The following is a 19,986-nucleotide window of genomic DNA, read 5'->3' as shown; positions in this document are numbered from 1 at the left end:
AAATGACTAATAATGCATGCGTGATTAAATACATAAAAGAGCAGATGACTGGATGAGCAAATCGTTTAAGGAGAGACAGCAAGATCCTAGAATTTTGGAGACTAATTTAAATCCATCTTTGAGATGTATTTGGTCGGAAATTCCTGGGAGGAAAAAAAGTGTAAGTATGAAGAGAGAATAAATGAGAATAGGGGTGGCTTCAGAGAGGTTAACTGCGCGCTGGTCGCTTTTGTACAAGAATGTGAATTGCAGGGAGCAAAATGGGATAGATACTCCCGCCCGAAAGGTGGAATTGAACCACTCTGTCGCTAAACAGCTACAGGTTTGAAGCCTGCACCCCAGACCACTGAGGATCATCCGGGCGAAAGGAGCTATTTTCGGTTAGTTATATAAAGGCCAGATACTACTACTTTTTTCACTTATGGTCATTATTTGTGGTATACAGTAGATAATTAATTTCAATGGTTTCGAACATTTTTTTTCACTTTTTCTTGTGAACATGTGTTTCCTCAGTAAAGTGTTCCGTGAATGACTCTACTAACTAAAAAGTAAGTAGCTTCATTTGCATAGCGCCTTGCATTCTGGGAAGCAGCGCCTAAAGTGCCTGTCTCCCTAACTAAAAGCAGAATTTTTTGCAAAGTGAAAAGTCAGTTTTATTTTTGTTTGTTTGTTTGTTTGTTTGTTTTTAATGGAAAAACTTCTCACGCGGCCCATTCGTAGCAGAATTCGAGATTTTCTGCAAGCGAGACCGTAGGGTCTGACGGCACGCGGCCGCAGAGCGACACCTGCCGTTGCTTTATAGAACTGCAAGTATGTAGGGAATCTACTGAGTCCCTAAGGTGATGGAGTTGACAACCAACTCCCCTTGCGTTTAGACGCTAAAAACCATCCCTTTTTATATCTATGTGATTAGCCCAGGGAAACTAAGGCTCAGACATGGATAATACCACAGCCGAGTTCCTGTAGCCCAACTCCCTAGGGGAAATGAAACCTACAGTTGTGGTTTTAATATGCTTGGCCCAGGGGCAGTGGCCCTATTGGCAGGAGTGGCCTTATTAGAGGAGGTGTACCTTGTTAGAGGAAGTGTGTCACTTGGAGGCGAGGTTTTGAGGTACGTATGCTCAAGTCTGGCCAGTGTGATCCTGGCTGTCTGCAGAACGCGGTCTCCTGGCTGCCTTCGGATCAAGGTGTAGAACTCTCAGCTCCTTCTCCAGCACCATGTCTGCCTGCTTAATGCTTTGCTTCTTTCCATGACGATAATGAACTGTGCCTCTGAAACTGTAAGTCAACCCCAATTACACAATTACATGTTTTCTTTTATAAGAGTTGCATATATATATATATATGTCACACTCTTTAGCTCTGGCTGGCCTGAAATTCACTATGTAGCCCAGGATTGCCTGAACTTTGAAGCAATCTTCCTGCCTCAGCCTCCCAATGGTATTACAGGCATGAGTCACAACAAGCCATTTAAATCTTATGATGACTTATAAGAAGACAGAAAATCAGAGTTCCTTTACCTAGTTCACAGATCCCTACAATCTAACCTCGTTCGCTCCATAAACAGCCCTACCCCACCCTCCTGGAACTGCTTTGAGGAATGCTGCAGGCTCTCACAGGCACACTCCTCCTTGGTTAATCTCTTCAGCCTGGTTGCCTTCCCTCCCCATGTCCATGTGGCCCAAAGCCTCTCATCCTGTTCTCAAATACCACTAGCTAGTAAGGCCTCCCCGACCTGACCCCGGTTTAAATATTAGAAAAGGGTCACTTTCTCCCCTGCCACAGACAACCAAACCACCATATGCTTGTCACTTACTACCTGACTATGAAGGTGAATAGATGTCTTCACAACCTTTCTCTGAGCCTCAGTTTCCCCACCTGCATAATGCATCTGAGACACAGAATTCCCTAGAGCTGTGGTTCTCCTCATTCCTAGTGCTGGGACCCTTTAATACATTTCCTCATGTTGTGGTGACTCCACCACCACCATAAAATTATTTTCATTGATACTTCATAACTGTAATTTTTTCTATTGTTATGAATAGTAGTGTAAGCATTTGTGTTTCCCAGTGATCTTAGATGACCCTGTGGAAGAGTCATTCCACCCCCAAAGGGGTCCCCACCACAAGTTAAGAATTCCTGCCATAGAGGAATCACAAGGAACCAATGAATTACACTTTGGGTCGACTTTTGGGCTGGCCTCTGGGAGGCGCTAGAGCTACATCAATTCTGAAACTTTGTGTGTGTGTGTGTGTGTGTGTGTGTGTGTGTGTCCTGAGTCAGGGTGCTGAGATAGGCCAGTGGCTTTAGTGTTCCTGGACCCATTACTCACCAGAATTCTCCCCTCACCTGATTCTTTGATGTGAACACAATGTCTTGGGAAAGATGTCTTAGAAAGCATCTTTAGAAAACGTTATTTTTTAAAAAACAACAACATTTTTTCATGTAGGTGCGTGTGCAAGGACAACTTGCAGAGTTGGCTCCGTCCTTCTACCATGTCCATTGGAGGAATCACCTTTACCCTCTAGGCCACCTTGCCATTCTCCGTGCAGGTATGTGACATACTGTGATTGTGACCTATGACCTTTCCCTTGCTAAGCAAGTGCCTCATGGAGGGGGCAGTGGCAATAGCAGCAACAGTGAACTAAATTTTAAAAGTAGAACTCGGCTGGAGATACAAATATTGCAGTTTTGAAGTTGGGATGGGTTGTCTAATAACTTAATAACATAACCCAGAAGAGAGGCCCCTTGGTCTTGCAAACTTTATATGCCTCAGTACAGGGGAACGCCAGAGCCAAGAAGTGGGAGTGGGTTGGTAGGGGAGCAGGGGGGGGAGGGTATAGGGGACTTTCGGGATAGCATTTGAAATGTAAATGAAGAAAATATCTAATAAAAATTTGAAAAAAAAATGTTACCCAGGTTGGCCTGGATCTCACTACCTCAACCAGACTGGCATGTGACTCTGCTGAGATCTGCCTACTTCTGCCTCCTGGGTGCAGAGGACAATTTTTGGAAGTTAGTTCTCTTCTTCCATCTTGTGTATTCCAGGGATTGAACTCGGGTCATCAGGCTTGGCTGCAAGTGACTTACTTAGGTGTCTCCCAGACCCTCTCGGTTTGATTAGTTAGATGCTGCACTTCATGCCTGACTTTCACACTATGTAGATAGAGCAATGTCTATAACATCTCCTACAATGATATATATATCAAGAACCAAGTGATCGGCTGGTGAGATGGCTCAGTGGGTAAGAGCACAGACTGGTCCTGAGTTCAAATCCCAGCAATCACATAGTGGCTTCCATTCCCTTTTATGGATTGTCTGAAGACTGCTACAGTGTACTTACATATAATAAATAAATAAATCTTAAAAAAAAAAAAGCCCCAGTCGGGCATGGTGGCGCACACCTTTAATCCCAGCACTTGGGCGGCAGAGGCAGGCGGATTTCTGAGTTCGACACCAGCCTGGTCTACAAAGTGAGTTCCACGACAGCCAGAGCTACACAGAGAAACCCTGTCTCTAAAAACAAAACAAAACAAAAAATCAAAATACAAAAAGAGAGAGGGGGAAGTGAGGGCGCAATAATCTTAACATTTCTGTGGTTGTCTTTGCTGTAGTCTATTCTGATAAACAATGCTGGCTTGCTTCCAAGGTAGGAAGTAACATTTCTTTATAGAAGGTATTTGCTCTGTTTTATTTTTCTCTGTTTTATTTATGGTGCTGAGGATGGAACCCAGGGCCCTTGGCAAGCTAGGCTAGCTGTTTACCACTGAGCCATACTCCAGCCTTGCACTGGGGGATTCTAGGCAAGGGTTCTACCACTGAGCCACACTCCCCACCTCCATCCTTCTCTGGAAGATTCTAGGCAGTTCCATACCTAGCCTTTGATCTTTTAAGACGGTCTTACTAGAGCTCAGTTTGACTTTGAACTATGTAGCTGGCCTGGAACTCAGGCCTGGAGCTCAGTGCTTGGATTACAGACATGTGCCACCAAGTCTGGCTGCCCATTAGGCATTTCTGTGGCAGGCGTTGATGGCTATTAAACCCAAGCCTTGTATATACTAGGCAAGTACCCATCCACTGAACTACAGCCCTAGCATGGACCTCACAGGGAATGGCTGACATCTGGGAAACACTATCACAGAGTATAATAATAAAACCGTAGATGCTTTTCAGATTGAGCATTTCTGCTGGGTCACACTTGGAAAACCTTCTTATTGTTATCATGAGTATGTGTGCATACATGTGGAGGTGAGAGGATGACGTCATAGAGACAGCTCTGTCTCCCATTCTTTATTGCCAATATTATTTTATGTTTTGTCTGCGTGTATGTTTGTATACCAAAGTGCATGCAGTGCCTGTAGAGACCAAAAGGGGGCATCCCTGAGACTGGAGTTAGAAGTGGCTGTGAACCACTCACTCTGTGGGTGCTGGGAATCAAACCCCGGTTCTCTGGCAGAGCAACTGGTGCTCTTAACCACCGAATCAACTTCTCCAGCCCTGCATTGCTTTAATCTTTTGGTCGATTCCCCCAATCCAACTCATACCGCCAAGTCTGAGTAGCAAGTGCCTTTATCTGGGAGACTCACTGATCTTATTTTTTTTTCCTTTCTTTTTCTTTCTTTTTTTCTTTTTTTTTTTGAGTCAGGTATGATTATTTAGATGGCCTCGAACTCACAGAGATCCACCTCCCTCTGTTATGCCAGGCTTTTAAAAAACAACATTTATTTTTGAATGCATATATAGGGCTGTGCAAACACAGCCTGAAGGAGTCGTTTCTGATTGCTCACAACGTGGTTCCAGGGATGGACCGCGGGTGACCAGCTTGAAGGTAGGTGCTTTCACCAGCCCCAAGAATTTATTTTTTAACTTTATTTTTTTAATTAAATGATTAAATGACACATGTTCATTGTGGGTAGTGCAGGTATGCGATGGAGCACATGTAGAGGTGACATTACTGCAGGCGGTCTCTCTACCATGGGGATTCAACTCAGACCACTGCTTCCTTTACCAGATCATCATTCTTGCATCCCCCAATCATTTCTTTTTGTTGATGGTTTTGTTTGTTTGTTTTAGTTTTGGGGGGTTTTTAAAGTTTTTTTCGAGACAGGGTTTCTCTGTATAGCCCAGGCTGTCCTGGAACTCACTTTGTAGACCAGGCTGGCCTCGAACACAGAAATCCACCTGCCTCTGCCTCCGGAGTGCTGGGATTAAAGGCGTGCGCCACCGGCTTGATGGTTGTTTTGAGACAGGGGCTTTCTACATAGCCCTGGCTGTCCTGAAACTCACTGTGCAGATTCACCTGCCTCTGACTCTTGAATGCTGGGATTTAAGGATAACATTATCGCTAGAGGTTCTTTTTGTTTTGTTTAATGTTTTTGTTTGTTTGTTTTAATTCTTTTCCGTGTAGGAAGATGTACGTGGAGGGACTTTAAAACACAGAATGCAGTGAATTTTCCACAGGACTCTTTATTACAGTGTAAATCCAAGCTCAAGGCTCGCCTGGGCCCCATGCAAAGCCCCAGCATAGGGGTTGGTGGCTTCAGAGGCACCAACCCCTCACGGCGCCTCCAGCGGTGGGTCACGGAAGTGCAGGGCAGCGTCCTGACTATTCAACTACAAGTCCCAGCAGGCTCCGCGGCCTTTTCCTGGACTCTTAGAGCAGAGCCTCTTAGGAAATGTAGTCCGGGTCGCTCAGGCACTTCCCACTGGGAAATGGCTCGGCCGAGTGGGAGAGGGTGTGGATGCACGGGAAATGGAAGGGAAGAGGGCTGCTGGGGTATAGGCAGGCGTCCATCGGGCAAAGACACCCCTCTCATTCGGCTTTGGCTTTGGATCCGGAGACTGATGCTGTTGGGGCAAGGGTTCCGGTCCCCGGGATCTTAGCTCGGATCCTGAGGGAGCAAAATTAGGGGCCATGAGGTGTGACTTGAGATGGAGGAGGTGCAGAAGATAGCACCTGCCCTCCACCTGATGACCTGCTTTGAGATAGGAAGTGGGGAGCTGGGGGCGGGGCGGGGGGGGGGGGGAGACAAAAGAAAACCCACAAGCAAATATCCCAGGCTCCACTCTCCTCCCTGTCATCTTCTCATGTACTTACTTAGCTTTGATGTGGCTCAACTGATTGGTCACCAACCCCACATACTGGTCAATCTGGGCCTGGGGAGACCAAAGAGACAAAGAGGGTTCTGGGTAATTGATGTAGGATGCTTGAAGGCAGCATCCCACATTGAAAGAGGTCCTGGCACTCCAGTTTCAACTGTGAGAACCATAACCGACTTTCTCTCTCTCTCTCTCTCTCTCTCTCTCTCTCTCTCTTTCAAGACAGGGTTTCTCTGTGTAGCTCTGGCTGTCCTGGAACTCACTCTGTAGACCAGGCTGGCCCCGAACTCAGAAATCCACTTCCTCTGCCTCCCAAGTGCTGGGATTAAAGGCGTGTACTACCACTGCCTGGCATAACCGGCCTTTCTGCCTTATTTGTTTCGAAACGGAGTCTCATGTAGCCTGAGGTGGCCTCAAACATGCAATGTAGCTGCAGCTGGAATTACGTATGTTCACCACCACAACCTGTTTTATGCACTGCTAAGAGATTAAACCTGGGCCTTCGTGCTAGGTAAGGACTCTATTAACAGAGCTACAACCTCTGCCTGGTTTTTAGTTTTTCAGACAGGGCTTTGCGACATAGCCCTAACTGGCCTTGAACATGCAATGATCCTCCTGCCCCGGCCTCCTGGGTCCTCAGATTGTTGATGCTACACCCACATATCTCAGACCTGAGGGTTGGCAGCTTGGGCCATGCTCTGATTTGGGAGTGACATATTAACAGTAGTTTAATACGAATTTGAATCCACCTTACTTTTTTGGTGGCACTGACATTGAACTCATGGCCTTCCACAGGCTTTTACGTGAGAAATGTTTTACCTCCCTTCCTTGAGCCATGAGCGAGCCCCTCACTGGTGGAGTCTATGCAGCTGGTCTGAAACTCATACCATCTTCCTGCCCCACTCTCCGAGTGCTGAGTGTCTACAGAGCTCCTGACTCTGCCTGGGACATGATGTCTGTGGGACCTTGGCTATAGAAGGGAGGCAGTCACACCACCCATTTTTGGCTTCCATGTCGGCAATGGAGAGCTTGCCATACTCACCTGATGTTGTCTGTACAGAAGGGGGACGGTAAACAAAGCAACCACTCCTACAGATGCAGAGAGAGAGATGGGGGATGGGGGTGTCAGGTTCTCCTGGCAAAGGGTCAGCTCCGTTGAGGGCTTTTCCACTCCCGACCAAATTCCCAAAATAACGACTCTGAGACTCAATATTTCATGAACAAATGCTTGGGCTAGCTTGGGCTTGTTCCCTGACAAGCCCCTATCTCATTTAACCCGTTTATTCTATTCTATGAATGCCACATGGCTGGTTACCTCGTCTCAGTTTCATGAGACCCTCTCATCAGCACTAGGGCAAACCCTGATTCTATTACTCTCTTCCTGCAGGAGCTCGGGCCCCCTATTTCCTCCCTAAGCTAATAGCCCAACAGCTTTTGATTGACAGGTGATGCTTCCACACAGTGCACACGAAGATTCTCTTTACCCTCCATGTGGAGCCATATTCCACCCCCCCAACCCCCCACCCCTCCCAACCTCCCGTTCACCCTCCACCCCGCCCCCCTCCCGTGGCCTCCGCCTTCCCAGCTCACCTAGGATGACAAGAGTCAAGCCGTTGAAGATGGCTCCCACAAAGGTCAAGATGTAGAAGAGAAGAGCCAGCTGTGGGGTAAGGCTCGATGTCAGAAAGACATACAGGTTGTTGCCCCACCCCCCACCACGGGCACAGAGGAGAGAGTTGAGAGTCCCGGAGCAGTTTTGGGGGTACCTTGAGAGAATCCACCAGGTCTTCCACTAGGAAGAAATGCCGTAGCTGTGTGGCTGTGGAGACCACGTGGGAGGCGATCTGCTGGGACAAACGTTCTGTCTGCTCCCGAGTCAGGGTCAGGTCCATGTCCAGGTAGGCCCTGATGGGATAAAGGGGTGTGGTGTGGTTCTCTGTGTGGGCGGGGCTCGAACTTGGGTAAGTAGCTTTCTAAGAACAGGACATTTGGTAGAAAACCATTGTTAGGGCTGAAGATTTTTGTAGAGAGGGCTGAGGTCAAGTTTAAGATTAGGAAAGAGAATCAAGAATTATCAAGGATAAAGGGAGAGGTCAGGATTTACAGGGGAGCAGGGTTCATGGTCAGAATGAAAATGGATGAGAGAGGGCAATGCGTGAGCTGAGGTCAAGGGTCACAATGGACGGTCCGTCGGCGGGGGCTGGGCAGGGCCAAGCATTCTCACTGGAAAGGGTTGGTGCCGTCGCCCCGGTGCACGGCCTGCAGCACTTTGCGGTAAACCCTGAGAGAGATGGTGGCGCAGAGACCCAACAGGGCCAGGTGCGCAGCCACGGACACGATGCTAAAGTGCAGGAGGCAGAGGAGAGAGGCCATGAGGCCCGTGAAGACCGCTCCCGACGTCCTGGTGTCCTTCCAGTACAACAGGTCTGCCACTGTGGAAAAGAAGACAATGTTGGGACCCGACCTGACCAAGCTCACTCCCTTTCTGTTTGTTTTTTAGAGATAAGGTCTCACTATGAAGCTAAGGCTGACTTCAAACTATGAAACCCTGGCTGGTCTTGAACTCCTGATTATTCTAATTCATCCTTTCTTTTTCTTAGACTGAGTTAAGTTTGACCGGCTTCAAACTCAAGACAAATACTCCTGCCTCTACCCTTTAGTGCTTCAAGGAGGTGCTAAGGATCAAATTTAGGGCTTCATGCATGCTAGGTAAAACCCAACTGAGCTACTTCCCTGACCAGTCTTATCTATCTGTTTGTCTGTCTGACTGTGTATGTATGTATGTATGTATGTATGTATGTATGTATGTATGTATGTATGTATCTATCTATCTATCTATCTATCTATCATGAGTTACATCCCTGACCAGTCGTATCTATCTGTCTGTCTGTCAGTCTGTCCATTTACCCACCCATCCATCTATCCACCCATCCATCCATCCACCCACCCACCCACCCATCTGTCTGTCTGTCTATAATCTTTTATTATATATTATATTATATTATATTATATTATATATTATGATTATATTATGAGCTACATGCCTGACAAGTTTTATTTATTGGAGATATGGTCCCACTATGTAGTCCTGGCTGTCCTGGAACTTTCTATGCAGAACAGGCTGGCCTTGAACTCACAGAGATTCACTTGCCCTTGTCACTGGAGTGTTGAAATTAAAGCTCTGTGACACCATGCCTGGCTTTGGGGCTATATAATACTCTATTGTGGCTGCGACATTCTTCATTTTATTCAGCTCTGAACTCAATGTAGGGAGTATTCTCCTGTTCTGTACCCCCTCTTCTGTAATATCTCACGTCTGCACCCCCTGAAACACACTCCCAAGTCGGAATATCATCACTTGGGTGAGCCTATTCCCTATTGTTTAACAGGTGTAAATTTTGTCAGATCGATCACAAGGAAAACTAACAATTTTTGTTCGTTGTTATTGTTCCTTTTCTGTGTCAGGGCCTTGGGTAGCCTTGGCTGACCTGTAACTTACAGCCGCCCTCCTGCCTCTGCCTCCCAAGTGCTGGGATGATGACAGGGGCGTGCCATTTTTACCAAAAAATTTTTAAAGTCCTAGGTGTATGGTTAAAGTCCTGATAGTCTGAATCATTAACACAAACTACTGACCCCTCCCAGATGTGTCCAGCTCAGTTCCTGAGCTGGGCCTGAGCTCCTGGTGGGGTACCTCCAGCCCTTAACGGTTCATCTTAAACCCTACAGCCCTCCCAAGAAGCCACACCCATTTGCGTCCCAAACTTTGATTTCAGTATCCTTCCCGTTTCCTTCTAGCTCCCTTCCTTATTGCTCTCAAGACAATCCCTTCAACTGGCCAGACACTCTGCTGTCCCCCTCGCTTCTGTACTCGTTATACTTATTCTCCCAGACAACACTAAAGAGCAGCCCTCCTTTCCTTATGCGGGGGCCCTCCTAGTCTGTCTCCCCAGACAGATAACAGCGGGTGGGGGAGGGGCCGGGTCGCCTGAGGCGGGGCTAAGTTTAGGCACGCGAGGGGGAGGGGGCCTCCCGCAGCTGTGCTGGCACATCCAGCCCTGAATGACAGCTCCGTAGCCAGGACATGAGGCTGGGGGATGGGAGCCTCCCTGCTCCCGGGCCCCAAAGTTCTGGCTTGTACAGGGGACCCCCATTGTCCCCTCAACCTCCTCCCGAGACGCCCCCTGATATACCGCCCCAGCTCCAACAGGCCTCTCTGACAGGTCCAAACACCCAGAAGGAAACCATGCCCCTGATCGCTGGGAGGAAAGAACTAATCTGAACCCTTTTGCTCTTTTCCCAGACCCCAGCTCCAAGCCGTCCAACAAGCCCACCTTTACTCCCCATCTTGGCTCCAAGAGAGCGGTTGCAGACGCCCGGCTCCTGGGGATTTTGCCCACTTGAGAGGGACCCGAGGGAAAGAGCAGAGGGGAAGGGCCCCTTTGCAACCCAACCAATGGCTGGCCAGAGAGGTGGGGACAATTCCCAATTTGGGACTTAGTAAACAGACAAGGAGCTGTCTTTAACCAAGTGTTTGCGGTTCCTGGAGGCCCAGGCTTTCAAAACGAAGGCGGAGGCTATTTACAAATGACTAAAGGATACAGTTAGGGAAAAGTAGAATGTTTTGTTTTGTTTTTGAGATAAGGTCTTGCTGTGAGGTGCTGGAACTCGCGGGCGCGCGCGAACGCGCGCGCGCGCGCGCGCACACACACACACACACACACAAACCGCACCTGTCTCTTCTCTGTAGATTACTGGGATTAAATGTGTGCATTGTTTTCAACATGCCTGACTGCAGTGAAGCTTTTGTTTGCTTGTTTGCTTTGCTTTTTTATCCTTAAAAAAATAAATAAATCTTTTTTTTTCCAGACACAATTGTGGATGCCAAGAAGTGCATGCTGAACGGAGCCTGAGATAGCTGCCTCCTGAGAGACCCTGCCAGAGCCTGACAAATACAGAGGTGGATGCTTGTAGCCAACCATTGGACTGAGCGTGGAGTCCCCAATAGAGGAGTTAGAGAAAGGACTGAAGGAGCTGAAGGGGTTTGCAGCCCCACAGGAAGAACAACAGTATCAACCAACCAGTCCCCCAAGAGCTCTCAGGGACTAAGTTTTCAGCCAAGGAGTACACATGGCTCCAGCTGCATATGTAGCAGAGGATGGCCTTGTCGTGCATAAATGGGAGGAGAGGCCCTTGGTCCTATGAAGGCTCAATAAATGCCCCAGTGTAGGGGAACTGAGGGCGGGGAGGTGGGAGTGGGTTGGTGGGTGGAGGGGCACCCTCATAGAAGCAGGGGGAGGGAGGATGGGATAGGGAGTTTCCGATGGTGGGGGGAACCAGGAAAGGGGATAATATTTGAAATGTAAATAAAGAAAATATACAATAAAAAGTCTAAAAAAAAGTTTTTGGAGGGAGGGGCAGGGCTAGTGAGATGGCTCAGAGGTTAAAAGCATTGGCTGCTCTTCCAGAGGTGCTGAGTTCAATTCCCAATAACCATATGTTGGCACACTACCATCTGCACATAGGTGTACATATAGACAGAGCACTCCTACATTTAAAAAATATTAGTAGGGGCTGGAGAGATGGCTCAGTGGTTAAGAGCACTGACTGCTCTTCTGAAGGTCCTGAGTTCAAATCCTAGCAACCACATGGTGGCTCACAACCATCCATAATGAGATCTGACACCCTCTTCTGGTGTTTCTGAAGATAGCTACAGTGTACTTAGATATAATAATTAATAATATCTTTTTAAAAATTAGTAAATAAAAAATTTTAAAAGGTTCAAAAAGTATGTATGTATGTATGTATGTATGTATGTATGTATTTATTGTTTTGAGACAGACTTTCTCGACACAGTCCTGACTGTCCTGAAACTCACTGTGTAGACTTAGGCTCGCCTCAAACTCATAGAAATGACATCTGGCCCAAGTAAATGTTTTTGGTTGTGTTTTGTGTTTGTTGTTTGTTTGTTTGTTTGTTTGTTTTTAAAAATACAAACAGGCTTGTCCTATGGTGGCATATACCTTTGATTCCAGTACTTTGGAGGCAGAAACAAGCAGATATCTGGGAGTTTGAGGCCAGCCTGGTCTACACAAAGAAACCCTGTCATGAAATTAACTAATAGCTAACAAAACCCACAGTGTCTCATGTTGCCCAGGCCAGCCTTAAACTACCAATCCTCCTATCTCAGTCTACCCAAGTGTTAGGATTAAAATCCTATGTCTGAACTTGACATTCTGATCTGCCTGTCTCTGCTTCCCAAATGCTGGGACTACAGATGTGCACCAACCAAGCTTGGCAAACTCATTTTCTTTTTTGACAGGGTTTCTCTGTGTAGCCCTGGCTGTCCTGGAACTCACTTTGTAGACCAGGCTGGCCTCGAACTCAGAAATCCACCTGCCTCTGCCTCCAGAATGCTGGGATTAAAGGCGGCTCTCCTTGTGAGTATGCCCACATGAGTGCAGGTGATAAGGGCAGCCAGAAGAGGACGTCATTTCCCTAGAGCTGCAGTTAGGTGCAGCAATCCTGCCCTCTCTGAGAAGATTAAGTGCTTTGAAGAGTGAATCCATCTCTTCAGCCTAAAGAGTAAAGTTTTTGTAGAGGCCCTGGGGAGTGGGGGTGGGGTCACTGCATAAAAATACTTGCAGTGCAAATCCCCGAAGCCCACGTGGTCAGAATCTGAAATCCCAACAACTTCGAAGAGATGAGAGGCTGAACCAGAAAGGAGAATGGCCCGGAGTAGGCAATGTAGCAACAGAAAGAAGAGAGACTCTCCTGTGGGTCTCTGTGAAGTTTGGGACTAGCCTGGTCTACAGAGTGAGTTCCAGGACAACCAGAGCAACATAGTGAGACCCTGTAACAACACACCCCACCCCAACCCTTGCAAAAGAGAGACTCTACCTTTACAAGGTGAGGATGGACTCTCAAAAGTCCTTTGAGAGGCTAGAGATATGGCTCAGTGCTCTTGCAGACCTGGGTTCAAGCCCGGTGGTATTGATACCTGCTCATGCCTTTAGTCCCAGCACTCCATAGGCAGAGGCAGGTGAAGCTCTGAGTTCAAAGCCAGCCTGGTCTACAGAGAGAATTCCAGGACAGCCAGAGCTACACAGAGAAACTGTCTTGGAAAAAAGAAGAAGAAGAAGAAGAAGAAGAAGAAGAAGAAGAAGAAGAAGAAGAAGAAGAAGAAGAAGAAGAAGAAGAAGAAGAAGAAGAGGAAGACGACAACCTGGGTTCAGTTTCCACACCACACCATAGGTAACAGCCATCCCAGCTGCAGTTACAGGGGATGCGAGTCCCTCTTAGACATCCACAGGCACCAAGTATGTGCATGGTGCACAGACATACATGCAGGCAAAACATTTATATACCTAAAATAAAATAAATATTAAATATCTAAATATTTAAAAAGTTAATTAAAAAGATTAAAACCCATGGGCTTGATATGATTTGCAAGTGCATGTATTTACACACACACACATACATACACACACACCTACACACAATAAATTCATTTAAACATTTTTGAGACAGGGTCTCACTATATACCCTAAGCTAGAGTTGAGCTTACTGTGTAGACTAGCTTGACCTCACACTCACTAATATTCGCCTGCTTCTGCCTCCCAAATACTGACAATAAAGGTGCATGCCACCATTCCAGGCCTCAGAATTTAAAACATTTCATAAGTCCCAGGGTCATATTCAGCTTCTAGATGGACCACCACACGTGTGTGTGTGTGTGTGTGTGTGTGTGTGTGTATCAGTGGTAGAGCTTGTGCCTTGAGTGCAGGAGGTCCTAGAGATAGTTACCAGTGTGAATGTGTATTGGAGAGACCCATCAAACCACACACTCAGGTAAAGGGAATTTTGGGGGACTCCCTTCTCCACTGTTCTTGGGTCCTGTGCCAAGCTGGTCCCGTCACATTTAAGTGTAAATCTCTTCACCTCTGTCATAGCTGTACATGGTCCTCCGTAGCCAAGTCCTTTGCTCACAAACTGCTTACCTAGAAGGAGCGGCTCCAACATGAATTCTGATTGGTCTGTGCTATCGAGGCACTGGGCCGTGATTGGCTCCTGCTCCAGCAGCCGCCAATGCTCTTCTACCACATTCAGCAGAGGCTCATCATCAGGACCGGAGTTCGAATCTTGAGATCTTTGTGGGGATGGAGTATGCGCCTGGGGGGTCCCGGAGCTAGGGCTAAGTTGAGGAGTCAGGACCTCAAGTTGCAAATGTAGAGACTGAGCAAGTCGGAGTTCCAGATTCGTCTCTGGTGTCAGAGAGAGGGAAAGCCATGAGCTTGCTTTCTTCTTGGATGTATCCTGGTTAGCCACACACCCTCCACACACCTCCGAGATCTCACCTTCTCCAGCCTCGCTGGCCTCCAATCCATCAGGCTCCTCATTTTCCAGAGGGGTGGAGCTGCTGGTGGCCGAATCCTCCCCAGATCCCGCACTCCGGACAACCCAGCCAAGCTGGTCCAGCCGCAGCCTCAGTTCCTCCAGCGGGCGCTCAGCTGGAGGCACGGGGTCAGGGTCACCGCGGCGCCCTGGCTCTGGGGACTGGCTCAGGCTAGGGATGCTTTCCAAGCTGTCACCCAGGCCGGACTGTTGGGGTGGGTCCCGTGGTTCTGAGACTGAACGTCCCTGGGGCCGGGGACGACGAACAACTGAGTCCCTACGGCCCCCAGAGCCCACCACGCCGTCGAAGGCAATGTAGGAAAAGGTCAGCTCCCTGGGGGTGCCCCAGTCCTGCGATGTGGTCTCCTCCTCTTCATCCTCTGAGAATTCCCGGGCTGTGTGCAGCTCCCGAAAATCTGAGTCGTCATTCCCTCCTGCAGTAGAAGAAGGGTTCTCAGCCTCTCCAGACTATCCAGTCATGACACCTTGTCACACACACACACACACACACACACACACACACACCACTCCACTTACCTTCCGTGGAATCGGGGGTAGAAGAGGCTGTAGATGGAGCTTCTTCTGCAACGGGAAAGAAATGAGGATTCTATAATCTAGAGGCTTAGATGATTCTAAGTCAAAGACACGAGCTGTGGAGGCTCAGCAGGTACAAGTGCATGCTGACAATCCTGTGTACCTGACTCTCTAGAGTTGACCGCTGACATACAGGGCCCAGGGCCCATGCAGCATGCACACAGGCTCATGCACACACATGCAAACACACAAACACTCACACACAGATGGAAACACACATAAGCACACAAAAAATTCTTTTTGTGGTTGGGGGGGGTGGGATTCAAGACAGGATTTCTCTGTCTAGGAGCCTTGGTTATCCTAGAACTTACTCTATAGACCAGGCTGTCCTTGAACTCCACCTGCCTCTGCCTCTGCCTCTGCCTCTTCTGCCTCTGCCTCTGCCTCTCGAAGCTGGGATTAAAGGCATGTGCCACCAGCGCCCCGCCTAAAAAAATTTTTTTAATGATGGAAATGCACTAGTGCTGGAGGCCTGGATAGTTGGAATTTTAAGAAATCTTAAACTGCCGGGTGGTGGTGGCTCACACCTTTGATCCCAGCACTTGGGAGGCAGAAGCAGGGGGATTTCTGAGTTCGAGGCCAGCCTGGTCTACAAAGTGAGTTCCAGGACAGCCAGGGCTATACAGAGAAACCCTGTCTCGAAAAACCAAAAAAGAAAGAAAGAAAGAAAGAAAGAAAGAAAGAAAGAAAGAAAGGAAGGAAGGAAGGAAGAAAGAAAGAAAGAAAGAAAGAGAGAAAGGAAGGAAGAAAGAAAGAAAGAAAGAAAGAAAGGAAGAAAGGAAGAAAGAAAGAAAGAAAGGAGAGAAAAGAAAAGAAAAGAAAAGAAAAGAAAAGAAAAGAAAAGAAAAGAAATCTTAAGCTATTTGAATGGTAGGACATTTTGCTTTCTGTATAGAGTGTAAAACAGTAAGGACATCGATACCAGAAGCTCGGAGCTGCAGGTCTGATCATACAGACCTGTATTCCCAACTAACTACTGGAGATTGAAATAGGAGGACCACAAGTTCAAGGCCTGCTTGGGCAATAGCAAGATTGTTTCAAAATAAAAAGCAAAAAGAGGGCTGAAATGCTTGGGAGTGGAACACTTAACAAGCTTGCAGGGAGCTCTGGAGGCAGTCAGTCCATGCAAACACAGTTGAGAGGAGAAAGGGAAGGAGGGGGAGGGGCAAAAGGAAAAGAAGAGAGAAGCTGGAGAGAAGGTTTTCATTAAAAGCACCTGTTGCTCTTGCAGAGAACCCAGGTTTGATTCCTAGCACCTACAGGGTGGCTCACAAACATCTGTAGCTCTAGTTTTAAGGTAGCAGTTCTCAACCACTGAGTTTCGACCTCTTTGGAGGAGGTCTAAGGACCCTTTCACAGGGGTGGTAGCCAAGACTATCTGAATATTATATATTTACATTATAATTCATAGCAGTTGCAAAGTTGCGATTACAATGTTACAACGAAGATAATTTACAGTTGCGGGTCCCCACAACATGAAGAACTATATTAAAGGATTGCAGCATTAGGAAGGTTGGGAACCACTGTTAGGGATCAGATGCCCTCTTCTGGTCTCAGTGGGTACTGCATGCATGTGGGGCACAGACATATATGAAGGCAAAACATCATACACATATAAAATAAAAATGGAGAGATGGCCCAGCAGCTAAGAGCACTTGTTGCTCTTCCAGAGGTCCTGAGTTCAATTCTCAGCACCCACACGGTGGCTCACAACCATCTGTAATGAGATCTGGTGCCCACTTCTGTCATGCAGGTATACATGCAGAGTTCTTACATACATAAGATAAATTACTCTTAAAGATAAATAAAATTAATTAAAGAAACAGAAGAGGAAGAGGAGGGTCGGAGGAATAGAGAAGCAGAGGAGACTTAGAAGTTCTGAACCAGGACTAAGGAAGTGGTTCTCACAATACACAAAGCCGCAGGTTTGACCCCGAGCATGAAATAAACAGGGTGTGTTGGTGCACGCTTGTAGACCCAATGTGGGAGATCGGCGGAGATAGGAGGATCAGGATCTCAAGGTTAACTTCAGATTGCTACATATACAGTACACACAATCCTAATCCCAGCCAACCTGGACTACAGGAAGCTTTATCTCAACGTCTTTCAAGTAGGTGCCTTGGGAAGTTTCAGTCCAGCCAGCCAGCCAGCCAGCCAGCCATCCATCCAACCATTCATTCACTGAGCACAGGTTATGTGGCAGGCACTGTTCTAGGTCCCAGAGGGGTTACATTATGAGCAAATTAGACAAAACTCCTGACCTCATAAAGTTATACTTTGTGGAAGAGTCCATAAAACATCAAGTCAAGCTGGGCGTGGTGGCGCGCGCCTTTAATCCCAGCACTCGGGAGGCAGAGGCAGGCGGATTTCTGAGTTCGAGGCCAGCCTGGTCTACAAAGTGAGCTCCAAGACAGCCAGGGATATACAGAGAAACCCTGTCTCGAAAAAACCAAAAACAAAAACAAAAACAAAAAACCAAAAACAAAAAAACATCAAGTCAAACAAGGTAAGGGGGATGGAGTTCCTCTTGACACAGAATAGTCCCCAAAGCTTTTCTGATGGCATCAGACCTCAGATGCCTCGGGTTCTGCCTTCCAGACAGAGGGGAAGGTCAGTACAAAGTTTTTGAGGTAGGCACTGTGATTGGGACAGGAACAGAGGGGTGTGAAGGTGTGAATGGAGGAAGGGGGCAGATTATAGATAAGGACAAGAGAGGTGGGGCTGGCTGGGGACAGGCCTGCAGGGTCTCCCCCTGGTGATTTCAGCTGAAGACGAGATCTTTGGGCGCTAGGAGGAGGGGAATGAAACTAAAAATGTCCGAGTGGCACATTCTCAGAACTTGGGCATCTGGATACCCAAGACGTGCAAGTGGCTAGATCTGCTAGCGTCGGCATCCCCAGCTGTCAGAACTACCCTGTGTGGGACGCACGGGTAAACACCGACTGCCAGAGCCGATGTCTCAGAGTGGAGCAGGATGACACAAGGGGCTTGGAACCAGGAAGCCAGCCCCTGGAGCTAGCTTAGGGGCTCTTCACACAAGAGAGCCTCGACAGCCTTCGAAAATGGAAACCCTACCCCGCACCTCCGTCTCATTTCCTCACCTGGGCAACCAGAGGCCTGAAGAGGAGTGTGATCTTCTGCAGGGTTACTACTGAGTGGAAAAGCCCGCTAAAGACTCAGACTTGGAACGAAGCCAGGGATGACTGTTTTCTTAGGACAGGGGTCGGACACCCAGGGTGATATTGGGAGTGCCTTCTGGGCAGATCATGAGGGTGAGATGCAAAATGTGTGCCGAGGGGAGTCGGATCCTTCTATTTCATCCTGACTCAACCCGTCAGCTGAGGCCAGCACCAGGGCCGGGGACAGCTCCCCACGAGCTTGCTCCTTCTCACACTGGGCGGGGCGACCCAATCCAGCGCCCAGCGCGCACCCCCAACACGCGATCTCGATGACCCCCCCTCCACCCCATTGCACCGGGTCCTCCGGGTCAGGATGCCCCAGTTGCCTCCAAAGCGCGGGGGGGAGGGGAAGGATTCCTTTGTCTCCTTCCCGGCTTCCCGGCTCTCCCTCGAGCCCGCTCGCGGAAGATGGAGACCCTAGGAGGACCCCACGCGGTTTTCTGTGCCCCACACCAGGCCGGAGCCTCTCCATACTCACTGCAGTGGGCGAAGACCGGCAGGACCTGCCCCATGGCCCCCCTCGGGCCTGCATCGGGACCCCCGCCCACTCCGGCCGCGCCGCCCTGGGCCTGGGGCCACGGGCGCTCATCTCCGCCGCGTCGACGACGCCGCCGCCATCCTCCCGGGCTGCTTTAGCAGCCGCCGCCGCCACCGCCGCCACCGCCGCCGCCCTCTGCTCCACTCCGCGGGGGAGGGCGGGGCCGCAGAGGAGCAAGCACTGCAGCGCGGGGGCCTGGGGCGGGGCCTAGAATTGAAGGCGGGGCTTGAGGACCTGGAGGGAGGGACCTCCGTTTTAATGGGAGGCGTCTGGGTTTCGGAGAGCGGGGCCTTTAGGAATGGGGCGGGGCTTGAGCGGTGTGCAGCGCGGGAGAGAGTGCCCAGAATATGCATACTCCGATGTAAGGGTGTTGGGGCAGTTTTAGAGATGGCACTGAGAGAGGGTGGGATATGATGTTCTGGGGTAGAGTCTGAGGCTAGACTTGGAGATGGCGTGGAAAAAGGGGGTGGGGAAAAGAACTAAAACTTAAAACTTATTTTCTGCCAGGCTATGGTGGTGTACACCTTTACCGGCGCTTGGGAGGCAGAGGCAGACAGATCTCTGTGAGTTCAAGGCCAGCCTGGTTTACAGAGCGAGTTCCAGGACAGCCAGAAACCCTGTCTCAAAACAAATAAACAAAACTCGTTTTTTTCTTTTTTAAAAAAAGGTTTGTTTATTTATTTTATGTATGTGAGTACACTGTAGCTGTCTTCAGACACACCAGAAGAGGGCATCAGATCCCAGTACAGATGGTTGTGAGCCACCATGTGGTTGCTGGGAATTGAACTCTAGACCTCTGGAAGAGCAGACAGTGCTCTTAACCACTGAGCTGTCTATCCACCCCTCCCCAACTTATTTTCTTTAAAGATTTGTTTGTTTGTTTATTATGTACAGTGTTCTGCCTGTATATATGCCTGTATGCCAGAAGAGGGCGCCAGATCCTCTCATTGTATATGGTTGTGAGCCACCATGTGATTTCTGGGAATTGAACTCAGGGCCATCTCTCCAGCCCTAACATTTAGTTTTACAATTATTTGTGTGTGTGTGTGTGTGTGTGTGTGTGTGTGTGTGTGTGTGTGTGTATCCTGTGGAGCATATAAGCAGGTCACTCTGCTCCAGTCACACGTTCATACCCAGCAAGCTTACTCTTCAGAGTAGGAGCTTTGGGAAGTTTCCGTTCATTCA

General features: G+C 48.4%; 1 protein-coding gene and 2 long non-coding RNA genes across 4 annotated transcripts; 2 read left to right on the top strand and 1 right to left on the bottom strand.

Annotated features, from left to right (window-relative positions):
• The first annotated feature begins 813 nt into the window (after positions 1-813).
• On the top strand, positions 814-3,347 carry Gm26802. The gene is made up of 3 exons (XR_881870.1): positions 814-1,280; positions 2,450-2,552; positions 2,920-3,347. It is a non-coding gene; the product is annotated as a predicted gene, 26802 (long non-coding RNA).
• Positions 3,348-5,442: 2,095 nt separating this feature from the next.
• Rtn2 (reticulon 2 (Z-band associated protein)) lies at positions 5,443-18,983 on the bottom strand. 2 transcript variants are annotated; one of them, NM_013648.6, is made up of 10 exons: positions 18,742-18,983; positions 15,028-15,072; positions 14,454-14,924; positions 14,097-14,360; positions 8,324-8,531; positions 7,866-8,004; positions 7,690-7,759; positions 7,142-7,188; positions 6,098-6,156; positions 5,443-5,891 (listed from the first exon to the last, which is right to left on the bottom strand). In NM_013648.6, the coding sequence occupies exons 1-10, from the start codon at positions 18,773-18,775 to the stop codon at positions 5,813-5,815; spliced, it is 1,416 nt and encodes a 471-aa protein (NP_038676.1). In that variant the 5' UTR covers positions 18,776-18,983; the 3' UTR covers positions 5,443-5,812. The 2 variants fall into 2 exon arrangements, with proteins under 2 accessions (NP_038676.1, NP_001020535.1); NM_001025364.3 differs by lacking the exons at positions 14,097-14,360; positions 14,454-14,924; positions 15,028-15,072; positions 18,742-18,983 and adding an exon at positions 10,431-10,538.
• Positions 8,526-11,000, top strand: Gm51441. The gene is made up of 3 exons (XR_003946609.1): positions 8,526-8,808; positions 10,400-10,568; positions 10,966-11,000. It is a non-coding gene; the product is annotated as a predicted gene, 51441 (long non-coding RNA).
• Positions 18,984-19,986: the final 1,003 nt, after the last annotated feature.

The sequence above is a fragment of the Mus musculus genome, chromosome 7 (genome assembly GCF_000001635.26).
Source record: "Mus musculus strain C57BL/6J chromosome 7, GRCm38.p6 C57BL/6J".
In the NCBI taxonomy this organism is placed as follows: Eukaryota; Metazoa; Chordata; class Mammalia; order Rodentia; family Muridae; genus Mus; species Mus musculus.
This window is presented reverse-complemented; position numbering and strand designations above follow the sequence as displayed.

Coding starts and splice junctions, on each gene's coding strand:
- Rtn2 (NM_013648.6), bottom strand. CDS start 18,775: ATGGGGCAGGTCCTGCCGGTCTTCGCCCACTGCA. Junction 14,925..15,027: donor TACCCCCGATTCCACGGAAG/GTAAGTGGAGTG, acceptor CTTCTACTGCAG/GAGGGAATGACGACTCAGAT. Junction 6,157..7,141: donor TTCTGTACAGACAACATCAG/GTGAGTATGGCA, acceptor TGGTCTCCCCAG/GCCCAGATTGACCAGTATGT.